The sequence below is a fragment of the Elgaria multicarinata genome, chromosome 2, assembly GCF_023053635.1.
Source record: "Elgaria multicarinata webbii isolate HBS135686 ecotype San Diego chromosome 2, rElgMul1.1.pri, whole genome shotgun sequence".
Taxonomy (NCBI): Eukaryota; Metazoa; Chordata; class Lepidosauria; order Squamata; family Anguidae; genus Elgaria; species Elgaria multicarinata.
In genome coordinates, this window is record NC_086172.1 from 128,334,194 (window position 1) to 128,355,940 (window position 21,747).

At 39.9% G+C, this 21,747-nt stretch overlaps 1 protein-coding gene across 2 annotated transcripts in view; it reads left to right on the plus strand.

The window, feature by feature from the left end:
* TTBK2 (tau tubulin kinase 2) overlaps positions 1–21,747 on the plus strand; it is a 79,402-nt gene that overhangs the window by 19,982 nt on the left and 37,673 nt on the right. For both annotated transcript variants that reach the window (XM_063117645.1, XM_063117646.1), the window contains exons 4-6: positions 18,674–18,747; positions 18,833–18,973; positions 20,575–20,679. In XM_063117645.1, coding sequence (XP_062973715.1) covers positions 18,674–18,747; positions 18,833–18,973; positions 20,575–20,679 — 320 coding nt within the window. The remainder of the gene's footprint in view (positions 1–18,673; positions 18,748–18,832; positions 18,974–20,574; positions 20,680–21,747) is intronic.

Below are 21,747 nucleotides of genomic sequence, written 5' to 3' on the forward strand. Positions count from 1 at the left end.
TGTCTACCTCCGACAGCCTTTCTCACGGTCTTGCATTGCTTATTCTCCTATTATTTGATTTGTTTTCCTCTTTCACTTCCTCTTAACTCTAACTTGAACATCTTCTGACCTTCAAATGTCAAGGTTTTGTTAATTCTTTCCTTTGTTTTTCTGTTTTCAATTTAATGCACATCCATGCAAGAAGGCTCAAAACTTAGCATTTTCTCACTATGTTTGCTTCTCCCTCTGCTCTTTTTCTTTCCAAACTACTGTACTATTCTAGCATTGACTCTTTTATCATCATCCTGTTTCTTTTTTCATTGTTTTGATCCTAGTAGCTTGCTTTCAGTTAAGTTGATGATGTTGCATGTACATTAATGTCTTCTTCCTTGCACTTCCAAATGCCAGACTACCTAAAAGATCCTGTATTGCTTGACCAATTTGAAAAGTTTTTTGTCCCATTCTATGCACTCAAAACTTCTTTGGGGTTCCCATTGTTTCACTGATTTCATGCTTCTTCTTCTGCTATTTGTTCTTCGTAGTATTAGCAGTCCAAAAATAGAATTCTGCACTTTCACAGATGACCTCCAGGACATTTTAAACTTTTAGTAAGTGAGTGGAGTCTCTCTCTCTCTGTCTCTGTCTCTGTCTCTGTCTCTGTCTCTCTCTCTCTCTCTCATGCATCTGCATGCATGCATGCCCCAGTGGAACCTCTTGAAACCTCTTCTAAACCTCTTCAAATTTCTGCCAAATTTCTATCTAGCTTGGTTGTTAAGGGGTCTTTCTTAATATTCTAGGTAGAGTGGTATATTGTTAATTTTACCAGAATAGTACTCTTCTTTCTACCTACCACCACAGTTGTAGTGCAACAGGATGTTAAAAACTGTGGAACAGGGCCAATACTAAAGTAACTTCTATCATTTTGTCTAGGCAAAAAACAGAGACTGGGTTTGGACAACACAATACTCCACGGTTGACTAAATAGTCCAGTGTTGACTATTGTGTTGTCTGATGAGCATTTTCCACACAATGGTTGGTTATTTTACAGTAATAGACAATGCAAATAATCAACAGTGTGCAGAGTTGACTATCTGTTGATTATTGTGTTTTGTGGTGGGTTCTGTTGACTATTTCATGTGCTTGCAGAGTCGCGAAACAAGAGTAGCAGAAACCCCTGCCACTCTTGCCCAGCGGGGCTCTATAGGCATGTGTTATTCGTCCTGGGAAGCATGTGGGAGCCGCCAATCGTGCGGCTCCCCACTGTTGTGTTTCCAAGCCCTCCTGCTGCCATGAGAGACAATAAAGAGGTCTACCAAGTAATCCACAATGTTTTATTCAGCAAATAAACATCTTTTCGCACCTGAAGAGAGCTTAAACACTAGGAACTTTCTTCTAGGCTAAAACTTGGCTAACTAAGCAAGACAATTGTCCTTTCAACAGAAAAGAAGGTCTTTTCACTGAGTCCCTTTAACTTCATGGAGGTTTCCTCTGATCGCCTCTCACCTTCTTTTAGCTCCGCTCATTTGAACCTGTGGCGGACTCTGGGATCAGCCTTCCCCCTCTGAGCATTGCTGAGTTCCCACAGACTCTTGAGTTGTTAACATTTTGCACTGATAAGGTCAGGTGAAGATTCTTCCTTGGTGGGTGAAGAGCCTAGAACAGTCACCTGCCTCACTTCCTGTGTAGGCTGATACTTTTAGTCCTGTTTCTTTGGCTTCAGAATCTGATTCTGATTGAGAGCCTGAAACTCCTTCCCCCACACTAAGGGGAGCAGGCCTAATCATGACACCCACGTGCTTCCCAGGAAGTGCACCAATGGAGATATGGGCAGAGGGGTGTAAGAATCTCTCCTGTGGCTGCAGTGTCAAACTGAGGGAGAAATCCATGTCTCGCTGTATGCTTTCCAGATATCTATAATTGGATAGTGTGTGTGTGTGTGGGGGAAGGGATACACTCACCTGACTCTGTCAAGGAGAGTGTCATGCAAGTGACTCCCTTCCCCCCACCCCTGCTATCTATTTGGATAAGGGGTCAGGGGGATGCTTCCACCCCCCGACCCCATTTCCAAATGGATGGCATGGTGGAGGAATATGCTCGTGAGCGTATCCCTCCGCCACACTGGGCGCTGTCAAGGATATCAGTAGGGCCGGGACATGCACACAGTGCCCCACCCAGGGATCACACATGTCCTGGGGAACATGGGGGCATTGCGATCGTCCCATGCAGTGCTGGTTCCCATGAGAATCCCCCTTCGTGCCGGGTCACCCCACCATCGGAATAGGAGGAGAGAGCAGTGCCAGGTACTGACAGTGGGGGACATGGTATGAAGGGGGATTCTCATGGGAACCAGCACTGCTGTTCAGTGGGGAGGACAGAGAGGGGGTTGTGGGTAGGCAATAGTCAACCTTGTGCTAATAGTCAACTCCACAGATGACTATTTAGGGAGTACCCAAGACAACATGATAATAGTCATCCGTGGAGCACAGGATTGACTATTGTGTCGTCTGAACGCAGCCAGAGTATCTCGTTATCTTTGACTTTCTCAACCCCCACTGTACCCCACCCCTAGGAATCCTCTACCCTCTTTAGTGGCAGACCCTGGTACTTCTTTGGCATGTGTCTTGGATCAGAAGACTTCAGAACCATCATGAGGCTAGGGTATGTAATTTGTGTGCCATCCATTCCCTCCTCCACAATTGTTACAGAGTAATTCAGGTACTGATCACAGAAACCTACATTTTGCTCTATAAGAGAGCTACTGAACATGTGCACAGAACAGCTGGATACTTAATGAAGAAAGATGGAAAAACTATACTGGATCTTTGAAATGCTGATGCTTTTATATTGATTTAAGGATGTTTTGAATGAGAGCTTTTGATGAGTTCTGCCACTTCTCAATAGATCTCTCTAGTCTGTGTCCATTGACCTCAAGGATATTTGGTTTTTTCATCACTATTGGTCCAGCATATTGAAAATTCTTTAGCCAGTTACAGCACCAGTCATAAAGCAATTTCTTCCTTTTGGGATGCTACATACCACCAAGAGTTTTCACAAAATGTATGGTAGTGATAGTGATTACATTCATTCTGTACAAGAAGATAGTGATTTTCTGGATGATTGGCTACTGATGGTAGATTCCTTCTCAGGCATACTGAGAAAACTAACCCTTGTTTATCTTTTTTAGCCTCATTTTCAACACAGATAAATTTCCTCCAATCACAATCAATCACCTTCAGTTTTAGACTTGATTCACTGCTTTGGAACCAACTAGTTACAATTAGAACTTTCACCTCAGATTTCTTCATCATCCATTCAAATGACTCATGGCTTCCATGAATTTTTTTCCCAATGCCTCTTCAGAGTGGGACCACTATACTTCTGGATTTTCTCATGATTCTTAGCTCATTGGGACCAGCTCTCCCAAGACAATTGTTCTATCTCCCAAGATACTCTACTCCCCACACAGTTGTATTCACTTTGCTCTTCTTTCCTCCTCTATAGCAGTTGCAACACATGTGTGTCTGTTGGGATTGAAAGCTCATTGTTAGGGACATACTATAAAATTAACAGCACTCAGGTTTGTAGCAATGAAATGAAAATCTAATATTTGTTTGCTCAACCTGATACTGGTATACAAGTCTAGCCTCTCTGCAGGATTCTGGTCTGTAGTATCATGAAGGTAGTGACTGACAATGTGGCGATGAAATACAACATGAGCGCAGAGGTACAGTTTGAAGAATACTGTGCATCCAGTCCATATACCTCTGGACTAAAAAACTACATTTTACTAGAAGTAGTCCATGTAGCCACTACAAATAACTGTATTGCAGTCATGCTGAGTGTGTTCCATTGAGTAGTTGAGGAACAGACTACCAGATCAATGCATCAGCATCCTCTTTCAAACTTGGGGGATACCTCAAATTTTTTTGATAATTCCCTGAACATCAATTTTCAGAGCATTGTTTTGCTGAACTAGCAAAGGTCAAGGGTCCCTGGGAGTTCTATTTATGAAAGTATCATAGAATCATAGAATAGCAGAGTTGGAAGGGGCCTACAAGGCCATCGAGTCCAACCCCCTGCTCAATGCAGAAATCCACCCTAAAGCATCCCTGACAGATGGTTGGGTGTTCTTAGGATAGGGTGTTCTCAGTATTTTTGCTCCCTCTTCCCTGATACTGTGGGTACTCCACACATTAGAAGCTGGGAATGATGTAAACTGTTTGTTCTATGATAGCTGAGTTTAGTGGGGTTCATGCAACTCTTTTTAGTTATTTGCTAAAAAGGCATCAAATTGGTGTGAAGGAATTTAAAACAATAAAACATTAAAACAATAAAAATAAATACATTAAAAATAGTATAGCATTAAAATGCCTACATAATTTAAAAGACCAAACTTGTCTTCACACCTTTTCTGAAAGGCAAGAAAGTGGGGGCCAATGGTAGTTCTTGAGGTGATTCCACAATGTGGGAGCAACACCGGTGAAAACCCTTTCACATGTGCCCAACAAACAGGTCTCTTCTGCAGATCTTAATAATTGGGCAGGATGTCTGTTATATACTCCAGTCCTAAGCTATTTAGGGCTTTAAAGGTTAAAACCAACACCCTGAATTGACCCTAGAAAGCAATTGGCAATCATTGTGAGTTTTTGAAGGCAGGTATAACATGGTCCTAATACCATTTGCACTGCTGCATTTTGCGCCAATTGTGACTTCTGGACTTATGAAGTTGGACTGACTCAAGAAGGATTGCAGATGGTGCACCAAGTGTAAATGTGCAAATGCACCCCTTGCCACTACTGCGACCTAAAGATTCATGGACAGCATAAGATCGAGGAGCACTCTCATGCTACAAATCTGAGCCTTTGCAGGAGTGCAATACCTTCTAGAACAGATTGAATCCCAGTCTCTGAGTCAGGCTTTCTACTGATCAACATATTCCACTATGCATCCCATTGTGCAGACATAATACCAGAATCAGGCTTCAAATCCTGGGTAAGATGGTACACTAGTTATCATTTACCATAGAGTCATTGTAACTCTTTAGCATTGTTATGGCAGACAGGTGAAATTAATGTGTGAGAATGAATGATTCTGGAGCAAACTTTATTATGTTAACAGATTGGACATGGGTCTGTAATGGCCTTATAAAATGATTACAAGAAAGTGCAACACAATAGAAAGTCTGTTTAATTCCAAGCAAAGAACTGGAGAAATAGAAAATCCAAAGTCACAAAACAAAATGATCTGGGAAAGATTATTTTCCAAACCAAAAAACATGAGGTAAACCTGCCCACTGAGCCTTCCCAAAGGAGATTTTGAGCTACAACATTATACCATCCAACATTCTGTCTCTAATGACAGTTGTTGCTGCCTCCCATTCGGCCTCGTTGCCTACTCTTATTTTAGACAGTTTTGTTTGAACACATGAATGAACTAGAATAATACAGTATAGAAGAAGCTGCTATCTGATGGGTATAAAATTGGAAAAAATAGAACCACTTGAAGTGTTAAAATAGTATTCTGAAACTAATGAAGAATGAATAATTGAGCTAACAGCCTTTCCCCAGTTCCAGAGCGCCTTAGTATTGTTATTAATGACCTGGAAGAAATGGAAAGTATATTTATGCATGTGTTAGAGAGCAAAAATCTTTGAAGAACTATAAATTTGAAACCGAGCAAACAAAGCAAAAAAGGCAAACATCATAGTTTGGAAAGGAAACCCAGAGAAGTAAATGTTACAATAGCTGGATGAAGTGTTATACTTTTTAAAAGCATTAGAGTGTTACCATGGATCATAGATTCAGCCTAATACTATTAACAGAAAAAAAGAGTACAAGGGTATTCTAGGTTGCATTAGAATTCTCACAATTCAAGCGAGAAAAACATTTCATACCAATACTCAGTGCTAACATAGGAGAAACAACAGATGGAGCAATCCTATGGGTCCTAGATAGAGTCTAGGGTGTGTATGTGTGGGCATAAGATATTTCGGTTTCCTGGATCCCAGGTCAGGGATGGCACTCCGATCTTGGACTGAAGAATCCGAGCTCCCCATCCCTTCCAGCTGATGTGGTGAGAACTGTGTCGGCTGCCTCTTTGAGGTTAAACCCCCCAACAACCTCTGAGAGGAGGTAAAGGGCGCATTCCTGTGGATGGGGACTGTAGGGAACGGCTTACACTGTATTCTGTAGAGAAACGCTTCCACCATATCCTGAGGCCTCTCCATCCTCCCACCCTCCCCCTCTGTGATGCCTCAACTAGACAGGCGAAAAAGCCAGTCTTGCTGAAATCCAGAGTGGGAGGCATTGTAGAGGCAAGGATCACCTCCCCTGTGCTTCCCACTCTGTACTGGATACGTGTAAGCCTCCTGGTTCAGAGGAGCATTAGGGGCGGATCCCATAAGATTGTGCCCTAAAGCACTCAGTTACCACATTTAAACAGAACTGGTTTCAGCATTGAAATTGGATGCAAGTTCAAGTATGGCGCTACTTTTCGCTTAGTGCTTCTGGACCAAAGTTGATGTTTCTTTCTTCAAATGGCAAAACCAGCACCAGATGCAGCTCAGCTTCATTATGCTGGCTAGTATCATGAAAATAAACACAGAAATGTTATACCACTAGGTAGCTATCATACCTGGCTCTGAACCTAGCTGGCTTTCCAATGCAGGCAAAATGTAGAGTGGTAGAAGTCTCTTGTTCCTTTACTTTAAGTCCATTTGTAGTGGCAGGATTTACAGCATATGGACACATAGTAAAAGAGTAAGTGGGAGCCATACAACAATTTTCACAATACATTCATGAATCATCTGCTTAATCTCTATAGCACAGCTTCTCCTATGTTGTTCTGGCTCAGTCAATTGAAATGGTAACAAAAGACCTTCCATGTCAAAAGGTTTTGAAATACAAAATAAATGAAGAAAACCTTGAAAGATATGAACTCCTTAAAGGAATATAATTTGCTTAGTTCCATAGAAATTTTAACTGGTTAGGAAGCACTGCTATTTTTTTCTTGTGACGTTGCAATAGGCTCTCTTTTCTATCTGCAAAAACAGGAAAATAATTACCTTGTCGTGGTGCTGGAGCTTGAGTACCTCAAGGATGCCATGAGCTAAACCGTGAAGGGACACCCAAGACGGGAAGGTCATGGTAGAGAGGTCAGACTAAATACGATCCCTGGGGAAGGTAATGGCAACCCACCCCAGTATTCTTGCCATGAAAACTAAATGGATCAGTACAACCAGAGATATGTCGGTATACCATCAGAAGATAGGACCCCCAGGTCGGAAGATGGTCAAAATGCTACTGGGGAGGAACAGAGGATTAGTTCAAGTAGCCCCAGACGTGATGACGCAGCTAGCTCAAAGCCGAAAGGACGGCTAGCGGCCGACGGTGCTGGTGGTGAACGACGAATCCGATGTTATAAAAATCAACACACCATAGGAACCTGGAATGTAAGATCTATGAGCCAGGGCAAATTGGATGTGGTTATTGGTGAGATGTCAAGATTAAATATAGATATATTGGGTGTCAGTGAACTGAAATGGACTGGAATGGGCCACTTCACATCAGATCACCACCAGATCTACTACTGTGGACAAGAGGATCACAGAAGAAATGGAGTAGCCTTCATAATTAATAATAAAGTGGCTAAAGCAGTGCTTGGATACAATCCAAAAAATGATAGAATGATCTCAATTCGAATTCAGGGTAAGCCATTTAACATCACAGTGATCCAAATATATGCCCCAACCACAGATGCTGAAGAAGCAGAAATAGATCGGTTCTATGAGGATCTGCAGCACCTACTGGATAACACACCAAAAAGAGATGTTATTTTCATTACAGGAGACTGGAATGCTAAGGTGGGCAGTCAAATGACATCTGGAATTACAGGTAAGCATGGTCTAGGAGAACAAAATGAAGCGGGACATAGGCTGATAGAATTCTGCCAGGACAACTCACTGTGCGTAACAAACACTCTCTTCCAACAACCGAAAAGACGGCTTTATACATAGACTTCACCAGATGGCCGACACCGAAATCAGATTGACTACATCCTTTGCAGCCAAAGGTGGCGGACATCTATACAGATGGTAAAAACAAGACCTGGAGCTGACTGTAGTTCAGATCACGAACTTCTAATTGCACAATTTAGAATCAAACTAAAGAGAATAGGAAAGACCCACAGATCAGTTAGATATGAGCTCACTAATATTCCTAATGAATATGCAGTGGAAGTGAAGAATAGATTTAAGGGACTAGATTTAGTAGATAGGGTCCCGGAAGAACTATGGACAGAAGTGCGCAACATTGTCCAAGAGGTGGCAACAAAAAACATCCCAAAGAAAAAGAAAACCAAGAAGGCAAGATGGCTGTCTGCTGAGACACTGGAAGTAGCCCAAGAAAGAAGGAAAGCAAAAGGCAACAGTGATAGGGGGAGATATTCCCAATTAAATGCAAAATTCCAGAGGTTAGCCAGAAGAGATAAGGAATTATTTATAAACAAGCAATGTACGCAAGTGGAAGAAGACAATAGAATAGGAAGGACAAGAGACCTCTTCCAGAAAATTAGAAACATCGGAGGTAAATTCCAGGCAAAAATGGGTATGATCAAAAACAAAGATGGCAAGGACCTAACAGAAATAGAAGAGATCAAGAAAAGATGGCAAGAATATACGGAAGATCTGTATAGAAAGGATAATAATATCGGGGATAGCTCAGACAGTGTGGTCAGTGAGTTAGAGCCAGACATCCTGAAGAGTGAGGTTGAATGGGCCTTAAGAAGCATTGCTAATAACAAGGCAGCAGGAGACGACGGTATCCCAGCTGAACTATTTAAAATATTGCAAGATGATGCTGTCAAGGTGATGCATGCCATATGCCAGAAAATTTGGAAAACACAAGAATGGCCATCAGACTGGAAAAAATCAACTTATATCCCTATACCAAAAAAGGGAAACACTAAAGAATGTTCAAACTATCGGACAGTGGCACTTATTTCACATGCCAGCAAGGTAATGCTCAAGATCCTGCAAGGTAGACTCCAGCAATTCATGGAGCGAGAATGGCCAGATGTACAAGCTGGGTTTAGAAAAGGAAGAGGAACTAGAGACCAAATTGCCAATATCCGCTGGATAATGGAGAAAGCCAGAGAGTTCCAGAAAAACATTTATTTCTGTTTTATTGACTATTCTAAAGCCTTTGACTGTGTGGATCATAACAAACTGTGGCAAGTTCTTGGTGGTATGGGGATACCAAGTCATCTGGTCTGCCTCCTGAGGAATCTGTATAACGAACAAGTAGCAACGGTAAGAACAGACCATGGAACAACGGACTGGTTTAAGATTGGGAAAGGAGTACGGCAGGGCTGTATACTCTCACCTTACCTATTCAACTTGTATGCAGAACACATCATGCGACGTGCTGGGCTTGACGAATCCAAGGCTGGAGTTAAAATTGCAGGAAGAAACATTAACAATCTCAGATATGCAGATGACACCACTTTGATGGCTGAAAGCGAGGAGGAGCTGAGGAGCCTTATGACAAAGGTGAAAGAAGAAAGTGCAAAAGCTGGGTTGCAGTTAAACCTCAAAAAAACCAAAATTATGGCAACCAGCTTGATTGATAACTGGCAAATAGAGGGAGAAAACGTGGAGGCAGTGACAGACTTTGTATTTCTGGGTGCAAAGATTACTGCAGACGCTGACTGCAGCCAGGAAATCAGAAGACAATTACTTCTTGGGAGGAGAGCAATGACAAATCTTGATAAAATAGTTAAGAGCAGAGACACCACGCTGACAACAAAGGTCCGCATAGTTAAAGCAATGGTATTCCCCGTAGTAACCTATGGCTGTGAGAGCTGGACCATAAGGAAAGCTGAGCGAAGGAAGATAGATGCTTTTGAACTGTGGTGTTGGAGGAAAATTCTGAGAGTGCCTTGGACTGCAAGAAGATCAAACCAGCCCATACTCCAGGAAATAAAGCCAGACTGCTCACTTGAGGGAATGGTATTAAAGGCAAAACTGAAGTACTTTGGCCACATAATGAGAAGACAGGATACCCTGGAGAAGAGGCTGATGCTAGGGAAAGTGGAAGGCAAAAGGAAGAGGGGCCGACCAAGGGCAAGATGGATGGATGATATTCTGGAGGTGACAGACTTGACCTTGGGGGAGCTAGGGGTGGCAACGGCTGACAGAAAGCTCTGGCGTGGGCTGGTCCATGAAGTCACGAAGAGTCGGAAACGACTGAACGAATAAACAACAACAAGAACATAAGAGCCATGCTGGGTCCATCTAGTCCAGCAAACTGTTGACAAGGGACCCACAAGCAGGACATGGTATAACAGCACCCTTGCACCCATGTTCCACAATACGTTAATGTGATGTTTACTGTTTAATGCTATTTATTTAGGATGTAAGTGTTGTTTGGACTTTGGTTGGTAAATGGTTAATTCTGCTGGGAGGGGGAATGAGTGCATGGAATGTTGGAGTGGATGCTGATTGGCTGTGAGATTCAAGTGTGTGACAGTTAGCAGTTAGAGAAGCAATGGTGTGTGTGTGGAGAGTAAACAGCATGAGAGAGTCTGGGTTTGTCTGCTGGAGGGGTTAGATCAGAGTAGAATCAACGTTTTATTTTTTTGGGGGAAAGAGAGAACAGGAGGAGATAGATTTGACTAGTGGGCAGAGTAGGCAAGGATACATGAAATACTATATTGTAACAAGTATTGCATCAAATGAAACCACAAGATTGGGAAACTGCATTAACTTATTGTTAAATAAAAATATTTTGTTTCATAAACTGGATTGGATTCTTACAGTACCTGAGGTAAGGTACTGATATATATGGTGGCAGTGGTGAAGTAAAATGGTGAATAGAGTGGAGCACAAAGTACTGGATTGCTTGCTGTGGGGCCCAGAAGGGTCAGTGAAACATAGAACCAGTAAGCAGCAGCATGCCAACTGGGTCCATGGTTGGAATCCTTTATAGAAAGAGGTAAAAAGGAGACCCAAAGGGAGCGGTCATGACAGGTAACTCCTGAGAAGGCAAGGCCGTCGGAACAATATCAAGATCAAATGCAAGCTCTTTCAAGTGTCCGTAGATGAGAGCCAGCTAGACAATCCAGACCAAGAGATCAAACCGAGAGATGAACCAAAACCAGAGTCAAAGCTAAGATTAGACCTCAATACTCTGGGCAGGGGAGCAGGAACCAGGAATAGCCCAAGAGACTAGAAGCAGGCTGGCCCTGAAGAAATGCTGGAAAGCAAAGCAAGAACTTAAGTGCACAGTCAGATAGATAGTTGCTCAGACAAAGTTTTAGGCAAGATTATGTTTCTTGCAGAATTTGCAGAGTAAATCAGAAGTGTCATAGATGAATAGAAATATATCAGATATTTAACGAAAATATGCATGTTGTCACTAAAATCAGCCTTCTTACCTATATAGCACAAATACTTTTTAAAATTATCTAGACTGGTGGTAAAGAAGCCAAGGTCTTACAAAACCATTAGATTAACTTCTGCGCCTGATAAATAGATGGACTGCGTTAGTCCATCTGCATTAGAAGACCAAGCCTTGTTGAGGAAGAATCACCACGGCTTTTGCAAAGGATAATACTGCCTTAATAATCTTTTAGAATTGAGAGACTAGCACTATTCAGTTGTTCCCCTCCATGCCTATTGTAGTTGTGTTGAGGTGGAGAGTGGGGCTGTACCCACTGTACTCACCTCTGCTATCATGTCTCTGCCTATCACGGTTTCCAGTTGCAGAGAGAGCCTACATGCATATTGATGGTTCCACTTCACAGGCATTCCTTCCCTAAGGCATGGACAGCATGGGAGCAGAGGTGGGGCTCATGAGCATGGCCATATTTGCCAATTCTGTGCAGTTACAATCATGTGAAAGGAAACATCTGAATAGGGTTAGTGTCAAAAGCCATGTAACAGTGATCTGAAAGTAGATTCCAAAAAGCCTGAAGTTTGTCCTCTCCTGTAGAATACAATGTAAAGACTTCTAATTTCTTTGACAAACTCTCTCACCAAAAGTTTTTCAGTAAACTAGTAAACCTATGGACCAGTATTTAGTTAACAATAGGGAGCATGGGGTAGGAATACATGGAAGTTTCATAATAATGAAATAAGCAATGGGATCTTCCAAGGATTTACTGGGACTAGTGCCACTTAAATTTGTTCAGCAGTTATTTGGAACAGGTGTGGTGGGGGGATGAGAATTGAAAATTCTATTTATTTATTGAAAATTTATTTATTTCAAACATTACTTGAATGCCTTTCAGGGCAGAAGCTCTCACAAGGTGGCTTATAACAATAAAATACATTAAACCAATTAAAATATTAAAAACATAATCACAGTAAAATTGTCAAGTTAGCAGAAGACACCAAATTATTCAGAATGTTCAAAACCCAACATCAAAGGCAATTACGCATATGCATACGTGTAATCGGCAACATAAAACTACACGAGGCAGTAAAATTTAATTTAGATCACAAGCACAGTGAAACAATGGTATTTACAATGGCCTGGTTCAGACAACACACTAAACAGGCATTCCTTCCCTAACCGCCCAAAGAGCTTTGGCTGTGGGGTGGTATATAAATAAATAAATAAATAAATAAACCATGCTGCTTAACCACAAAATGATTAATGGAATGCATTGACCTTAATGCATTCCATTAACCATTTTGTGGTTAAACAGCAGGGTTTAGCGTGTTGTCTGAATCAAGCCAGTATGCTTGAGCATTCAGAGAGAGCCTAATATTTATTTATTTATTACATTTATATACCGCCCCATAGCCAAAGCTCTCTGGGCGGTTTACAAAAGTTAAAAGCAGTGAACATTTAAAAAGTATTCAAAAGTTAAAACTGTCAAAAACATAAAAACAGTATAAAAACAACGGTATCCATTTAAAAACAACAGGATAATCTCCAAGGATAAGGAGTTCCACAACCTGAGCTCTGCAACCAAAAAGGTTTCGCCCCGTGTTTCCACTAATGGCATTTTTGGTGCGGGTGTGGAATGAAGCAGTGCCTCCATTGATTAACTTAAGTAATGGACAGGATCATAAAGGAAACAAAGGTGTCTTAAATATCCTGGTTCCAAACAATCCCTGAACTTAGTTCATATAAAAATATATTAAAATGGTCCCTATTGTTTAAGTCTCCATTAGCATTCATTGGATTAGATTCTTCCATGCATCCTGCCATCAATGTTCCCTAATAGTTACCACAATGCATCCAGCCATTTGTGTTCAAAGGAGACCCTGGGAATTTTATGCAAGTTATTAGACAGTCTTATAGATCTTATTTGGATTCTCACTGATTAGATGTTTGATCAGAAAGTACAAGTACAATGGAAAATTCTATTACATAACTTAATAGAAATAGCATGGAAAACCATGTGCCTTGCCTCAGACTCAGTCACATGTACAATACCCTTTCCACATAACTGTTTTTCATATAGGAGGGACTTGCAGGAACGTATCTGCAACTTGGACAAAAAAACCCAGAGGATATATGTGTGCAGGAAAACACAGCTCTAATACTGCATATATCCAGGAATGCAAGTGTCAATGGAACAAAATAATAATTTCTCACAGGAAACATCCATGCAAAGATCTACTACATTCTGAGTAACATTCCCAGCTGTAGAGCACCTAGGGGCTAATAGTGGGGTAAAAGAAGCAGTTAAGAGAATGCAGGGAATAGAAATTCCCAGGTTTATCATAGGTTTGTATTCCATCCAATGAATCAGTTATTTATTACGGTCACAGACCAGCAAAATCAATATAAAACCTACAAAAGATAGATAAAAAGTGACATGAAAACATGACATGAAAACAAAATACAGCTTTGTAGAGTTCCTTTGTAGAGGATTGCAACATTTTTTTTCCTAATTTGCATTGAGGTCACATCCCTTAAATTTAAAAGAAAGTTGTGGGGTTACATCCAGGAAAGGCTGTTAATAATGGAAAGATTAGCTTCTTTCTGCATTTCTTATACATGTTACAACGCAAAAGGACACGTTCAACAGATACTTTTGTTCCAGTGGCACAGGGACATATCTGTTCATTAACTGGGATTTTACTAAATCGTCCTTCTAGTAGTTCTGATGGCAACACATTAAAGCGAGCAAGAGTAAATGCTCATCTATACTTTGGAATGGTTAATGTATGCAGATAGGAAGCTGTAGTGAATCCTTAGTTACTGAAGTTATTATAGAGCAATGGAGAGCAAGATTTGTTAGCAGTTCTTAAATGCTGTAGATCTAGGTCTATTAATCTTTGAACAAGAAGTTGGGCCTTCTGAAGCCCATAGTTGCCCACAGCTTCTACAGAGAAGCCTAGCCTAAGTAACTTCATCTTTCTCATCCAACGAGTGACATAGGGATCTGAAAGCAGTAAAAAGAGATAACTACCAGAAACTGCCAGTAAGTGTAACCGTACCCACCATTTAAAGGCATTGATCCTTGCCTTGCATTCGACTGATCGAATATCCACTTCCAGATAAATAGCTGCGTTCCCCACACAGGAAGGAAGGCCCAGTAATTTCCTAAGAAATACAGACTGGACTCTTCGAATTTGGGCATTAAATCCCATTATCCAAATAGGAATACCATAAGTAAGTTGGGCCAAAGTCTTAGCTTTCTAATTTGAATTGCCAAAGGGATGAATTGACCACCTTACATAAAAAAGAATCTTAGGATCAGCTGCTGACTAGAATTTGCTGAATCAATTGCCTGCCTTCTCCAGCGCTCTGCATTTGTGTATGCCTAGATATTTTATATGGGCAACTTGCTTTATGATATTACCATTTAAAGTCCATTTGTATTGCTTCCGACCTTTAGAGAACACCAAAACTTTCAACTCACTATAATTAATAGTCAAACTATTCTCAAAGCAATAGGTCCCACATTCAGAGAGTAATTGGTTTAACCCAATTCTAGAGAGTGATAACAGTACAGCATCATCAGCATACAAAAGTAAAGGTATCTTGGTGTTGAACAATTTGGGAGCATGGGAATCAACACTACAAAGATAAGAAGCCAGATCATTTAAAAATAAATTAAAAAGAAAAAGGGCCAAAATACAGCCCTGTCTTGCACCTCTTGTAGCCGGGATTGAGTTGGAAACTTGTCCCTGCTGCCTAATTTACATTTCTATACCGCCCAATAGCCGGAGCTCTCTGGGCGGTTCACAGAAACTTAACTAGAGGTCTGACTGCTGTTGTTACTGATCTTTCTAAGCTGCTCTGGGAGCCTTTTTCAGTTGAATGGGGTAAAAATGCTTAAGATAACACACACCTGACAGTCCTAACTCAAATAATGGGAGTAACGTAAGTTTGATCAGTAGGGCAAAACAAAACAACAGCCTTGGCACAGGGAGAAGGCAAATGAATAAGTGTGATAGCATTTTATAAGCAATGACTTGAGATTTAATATTGCACTTCTTGTGTTGCTAAAAGATAATCTACAACCCTCCTTTTGACTATACCACTTTGGGTGTCACATGATTGAAAGTTCTTCCATACTAACAACTTCTTGCTGTGGAAACCTTGTATATTTAAGGATTCTAGACTAAGCCTGTATTATGTGCTTTCTTTGAAGAAAAGGGTCTAAGGAGGTAACTGTGGGAAGGCATTATTTCTCCTCTGAGGAAACCAAGTTCTCCCTATTCTTCTGTGTTGTTAATTAAAGCACTCATAACATAGTGAGAAATTAGAAGCATGTGATCTCTGATTTTAATGCTACTTTTTAACACAATAGATGTAATTGGATTTTTTATTCGGCATGCTCTTCCATGTTCATGATGTATGTATTTGTCTTGCATGTTGAATCTCAGAATGTGTTTGTTGGAATTATCCTTATAAAGGAGTTGAATTATCCTTATAATTATCCTTATCCCTTACATGATGAATTAGACATCTATTTTTCTTGGAGGAACTTCACATCCCTAAAGGACAGCATTAGGGTGCAATCCTATGCATGTTTAGACAGAAAAAAGTCCTACAACTCCCAGCATTCCCCAGCTAGCATGCATAGGATTGCACCCTTAGTTGTATTTTCTTTCTAGTTAATTCTTTGTCAAATGTATGAAAATATATAAAAACTTGAAAGTTTAACAGGCATTGCAAGCAAATCTTATAAGTTCAGCTAATTGAGGCACCATTGTTCATGATCTTTTGACTTCAATAAAAAGCTAATTTCAACAGCTTCTACTTAAACTGGTTAGAGAATTATTGCTCCAATTAAAAATGCCTTTCTAAGGAAGTTCTTATTTTGAATGCCTTTATTATACTGGACACATGAACTAAAACACAGTGATTTATGTGCACATAGAGGCATGTTATTCCAGAATGCTGTGTCGTTCATAAAATGTAGTATAGATGTTGGTGTTAATGAGTTCCTAACTGTGTGTTGGTGCATTTTGGAAAACATGTTGCTTATTTTGCTCTGACATACTGTATTGTTACAAAGAGTTTGAGAGAAATAAATTTTATTGCGCACACTGATACATGCTAAAAAAATAAATTAAAATTAGTGAGAATAAATAATTGACTTCAGTGAGAAATAAATTGGCCAGTGATACTCCCCAACACAAATGATATTTGCACACTGAGAGGGAAGGAGGTGAGCAAACCAACTAACTCAGCCATTTATTCCTTTGGTTCTCACTTTTTCCACAAAGAGACTAGCTTTATTTCTGGCTGTCTCTACTAGACAATAGAGAAAGCTACACCAAAAACAAAGTTAACTTTTAGTTAAGTTTTTTGTAGGGCAATTTTTTTTGAAGATGTAACTTAGGAAAAATGTGAAAATATTTAGGAGTTAATCATAAGAGCAATGGGACAGGAAAATAATATAGGAAATGTACCTGCTAAACTTAATTCAGGCTATTTTCCTACTTAAACCAATACTTAGCCCATTGATGGTATAGCTATGGCAATCTCAATTCAGCTTTTTCTATCTCTGGAGTATACATTTAATACAGTCTTCTCCAACTTGGCTTCTTTCTTCTGATTTCATCTCTTCCTCCAACTGAACTCTTAACTCTCTTCAACTCAATTCTACTAACGTATTTCTTCGATTCTAAGACGCCATCAATTGTAAGACGCACACTAATTTCAGTACCACCAACATAAAAAAAGCTTTGATTCTAAGAAATAATAAATGACCTGCGATTCTAAGACGCACCCCGTTTTTAGAGATGTTTATATGGGGAAAAAAGTGCGTCTTAGAATCGAAGAAATACAGTATCTGCTTGCCACCTTTACTGATATACACATTGAGGTTCCTACCTAGGACAAGCTATTTATTTATTTATTTATTTATTTATTTATTTATTACATTTATATACCGCCCCCATAGCTAGAGCTCTCTGGGCGGTTTACAGAAATTCTAAAATGAGATAAAAACAAGTATACAAAATTTAAAGTAGGCTAAAATATGAGAATGAACATTTAAAAACACACACATTGAAAATGGTTGTACTACAAGTACAGTACTGATAATTGATTGAATTCAAACAAAATATATTTATTACTATATTTTAGGTTACAAAGCCTATATACACAATAACTGCTAAATGTTTCCATACTTTACATAGCATTTTTCATTTTTATTGTTTTACAGTTGTATACAGATATCATGTATGGAACTCAAGAGTAATATTTCTTCAATCCTTCACTCTCATTGTATCTTAGAGGAAAAAACTGTGAGGACCCCAAAGTAAGGGTGTTTATTTCCATTCAGAAGCTATGGGTTCTGGGGTGGTTTGTAAACCACCCTTGCCACAAACCCTCACTGAGTTAGGATATGGTGTCAACCTGCGCCCAGCAAGAATAATTATGGAAATGAAATGTCTTGGGACCAGCACACGCAGCGATGGAAAATAAGCCACACTGGCCCCGTTCATACAACACGCTAAACCATGCTGCTTAACCACAAAATGGTTAACGGAATGCAATGCATTCCATTAACCATTTTGTGGCTAAGCAGCATGGTTTAGCATGTTGTCTGAACCAGTGTGGCTCATTTTCCCTCCCTGATCATGCAAACCTGGTTATTATTTACAGTTCCAGTCTCTTGATCATCTTGGTTGCCCTTTTCTGCATCTTCTTCAGCTCTGCAATATCTTCTTTTTTTTTGAGATGTGGCAACCAGAACTGTACATATTTTCCAAATATAGTCACAGCATCCCTTGAAGTTGCTGCACACATGAGGTCTTAGGCAATCTCCTATCCATGCACTGGTTAAGTCTGCTTATGTTGCTATTTATAGAGCACTGCCATTATATGTGGTGCTTTTAGAGAAAGGATATGCAGGCTGGTGTGACTTTATTTTTGTTGTTTATTTGCTATATTGATATAGCTGCTCATAACACACGTTCTCTGGGTGGCTCTCAAAACTAATACAATCCTCTACTGAGGATTGGGTGACTTTCCTGAATGGGGTGAGCTGTGACACTGGGGACTGAGGTGAAAGGAGCCTCTGCTTGATTTCCCCTCAGCCTCTTGCACCGCAGCTCACCCCGTTCAGAAGAATTTGGGGGGGGGGGGGCGGGGGGGAAGGGGGCAGGAAAGGCGTAATTTGTCATCCTCCTTCCATCAGTGCTTCTTTGGATCCAAGCACATGGGGAAAAATATGAACAGATTAATAATTAAATATGTAAATTTTTCCTTCTCAGGGAAAGATCATGTCTGTAAATTTGTTGGCTGTGGAAGGAATGACAGATTTAACTATGTGGTCATGCAGTTGCAGGTGAGTTCGTTACATTTGTAACTTCATTGCCCTAATTCATAATGATTCTTCAGGCTTTATTGAAAATACTTCCTTGCTTTTTCAGGGTCGGAACTTGGCAGATCTACGTCGAAGCCAAACCAGGGGGACCTTCACAATTAGTACTACTTTGCGACTTGGCAAGCAAATTCTGGAATCTATTGAAAGCATTCATTCTGTGGGTTTTTTACACAGAGATATTAAACCAGTGAGTTTCTCAATAAATAATATTTATGCTTTTTATGGTTTTAAATTATATATATATATAAATATATATGTATATAATGTTTACAGTTTTTAACTTCTGTAAACCGCCCAGAGAGCTTTGGCTATGGGGCAGTATATAAATGTAATAAATAATAATAATAAATTGCAATAGTTTAATTGGGAGGTTACAAGAGCATGGATAACTGTGGCCAAGGTATGTCCATTCAGGTAAATTTGCAGGTAAATTTTATCAGCCAAAGTTGCTAAAAGGTTACAGAGGTCACTTGAAGCAGGAATTTAAATTGCAGCTGTCGTCATTACATTGTAACATATTTGATGGTGATCTCTCAGAGAGAACAACCCAGAAATTGGATATAAGTCTATTAAGATGGCAGTAATCTGGTTTGCACAACACTACAGCCCACCATGGCTTAATTTATCTGTGGGGACTGTTGCCTTGTGGTTGTGAGCTGGGAGGGCTTAGGATCCCTTGAATCCTCGGCCACTCCCACCCCAATTATCAGTATGCCACCGACACTCCCATTTCATTCCCTCTATGAAGTTGGAGTTCTGTTCTCATAGAGGGAGCCACTGCAGGAACCTCCATGGTGGCTGAGAGGAGCAAAGAGTGGGGCACTGACATCTGAAGAAAGCCCTGCAATGTCAGAACTTTCTACAGCGTCAATGAAGTTTCTAAATCATAATTGTCCATAAGTAAATTCCAGCAAGGCCAGTGTTACATTGGACCTAAAGCATTTGTTCTGGATTGCAGCTGTAAAGTCACTAAGTTTATGATATTTTTAACTTGTGTGCCAGTACCATGGAGTAGTACAAAATTCAGGCAAATAGAGTCAAGGGTACATACACTGCTGCTTTTTTCTGTACGCATGAAGGAGGACCATTCATAAGAGGTGAGTGGAACAGGATTTACATTAATTTACATTAATGCTAACATTTCCTCAAAGGACATGCTCCTTAATAGTCTATATTGGAGCACAGTGGAGGAGGTCTGGTATCATGTTAACTTCATTCATGTAGCTTTGTGAGCTATTGTACCCTTGAGGTAAGAATTAATTTATCAGAAATTCTGGCAGTTTGCAATTCTTATTGATGTCTTCATTTTATTAAAGCAGACAAGAATGCAGAAGGAAGTTCATAATCTATATTATTATTTCCTTATCTTAGTACAAGCAAACTACTGTTTTCCTTGATTTGTTGCCTGTAATTATTCAAAGCCCAAGGGTATGGATTTTGGCAGGACTTCTAAATCCAGGAGGGTAGTATTGAAAGACTTTGTCACCTCATATGATATGGAATAAAGATGATGTTTTATTTTGTTTTTGCTTTTACTAATACGTTATAAACCAAGACTATGGCTAGATCTACATTATTGCTTTATACAGGTATTGAAGTGCACTGATAACTGTTGGTGCACAATTCACATTCCATATATCGCTTTCTAAGTGTTATTTCCTGCTTTTTATTCCACGTTCGTAATGATTTGACACAAGGTGTAGATATGGTGAAATGAAAATAGAAATTGTAGTAAATAGCTGGTACAGTACAATAGTTAAGCATCTATTTTTCTTTTCTCCTCCTCAGTCGAACTTTGCTATGGGACGTTTTCCTAGCACCTGGAGGAAGTGTTACATGCTGGATTTTGGCTTGGCACGTCAGTTTACAAATTCATGTGGGGATGTCAGACCAGTAAGAAATTCTAATTACATTTTTTTGCTAAATAATATTAAATTTGAATTGTTGAATGATCTCTAAAAATGCCTGCCAGTTTGAATTATTTTATCCCTATTTGATACATAATACTTGGAAACTGAGAAGCTTATGTGATCCTAAGCAGTTATTGTAAAGAAGTAAGAGTTGGATGGAATCGTGTTCTAATTTTGTCCTGAGCTATTGACGTAGTGTGTGACCTTGATGTTGTGTGATGTTGAATGCTTTGGTGCATCAGCTGGTCTATCTGGCTGGAAGCAGCAAAAAGCTGGGCTTCTGAATGCACTGTTCAATGGCAGAATCAGGCTTTACCTGGTATGTTTTAGAATACCTAAGTACACAAATGGGTATTTGTAGTGCATAGAAAATATACAGAATTATAACGAGAAATTCTTTGGGTACGCATAATCTGTGAGGGTATATTAAACCCATTCAGGATTACAATTATGTAAACAAAAAAAAGCAGTAAGAAGTATATGATAGAATGTGTGAAACATTTGGAGAGGAAGTAGTATGGAAATCTGCATATAGTACAAATACAGTAGAGCTTTCCAAAGTTTCCTTATGTGATTGATCAGAGATATCCAATATTGATTCAAAGGGTATTCTCCACATGGGGACTTTACTCTGACTAACCAGATATAATAGTGGCAGCCACATTTGTTGGTAACCACATTTGTTAGGCATGTGAGTGAGGGGAGCTGAATCTTCCTTCTCTTTCCCTGCCTTGCTTCCTCATGGTTAACTGCTTCAAGACATTTTCCCCAAGCCCACTAGGCTTGAATAAAAGTGCCTGGGGCAATGGACTATAGAATAGGGTATGGAAGCATTCATTTCCCCTTATATAACCCTCTTTGATGATAAAATTAGATTCCTGTTCATATACGTGAAAAGTTTTTCAGCAGCAATGGCTGATGGGATACTCGTGGGAGGACTGAGGGGTGGAGAGAGGGCGGGGGATGAATGCGTCAACTCAGTGTGGACTAATAGTCAACTCAATGCTGATCATAATCAACACCACGGTTGATTATTATCATGTTGGTTTGG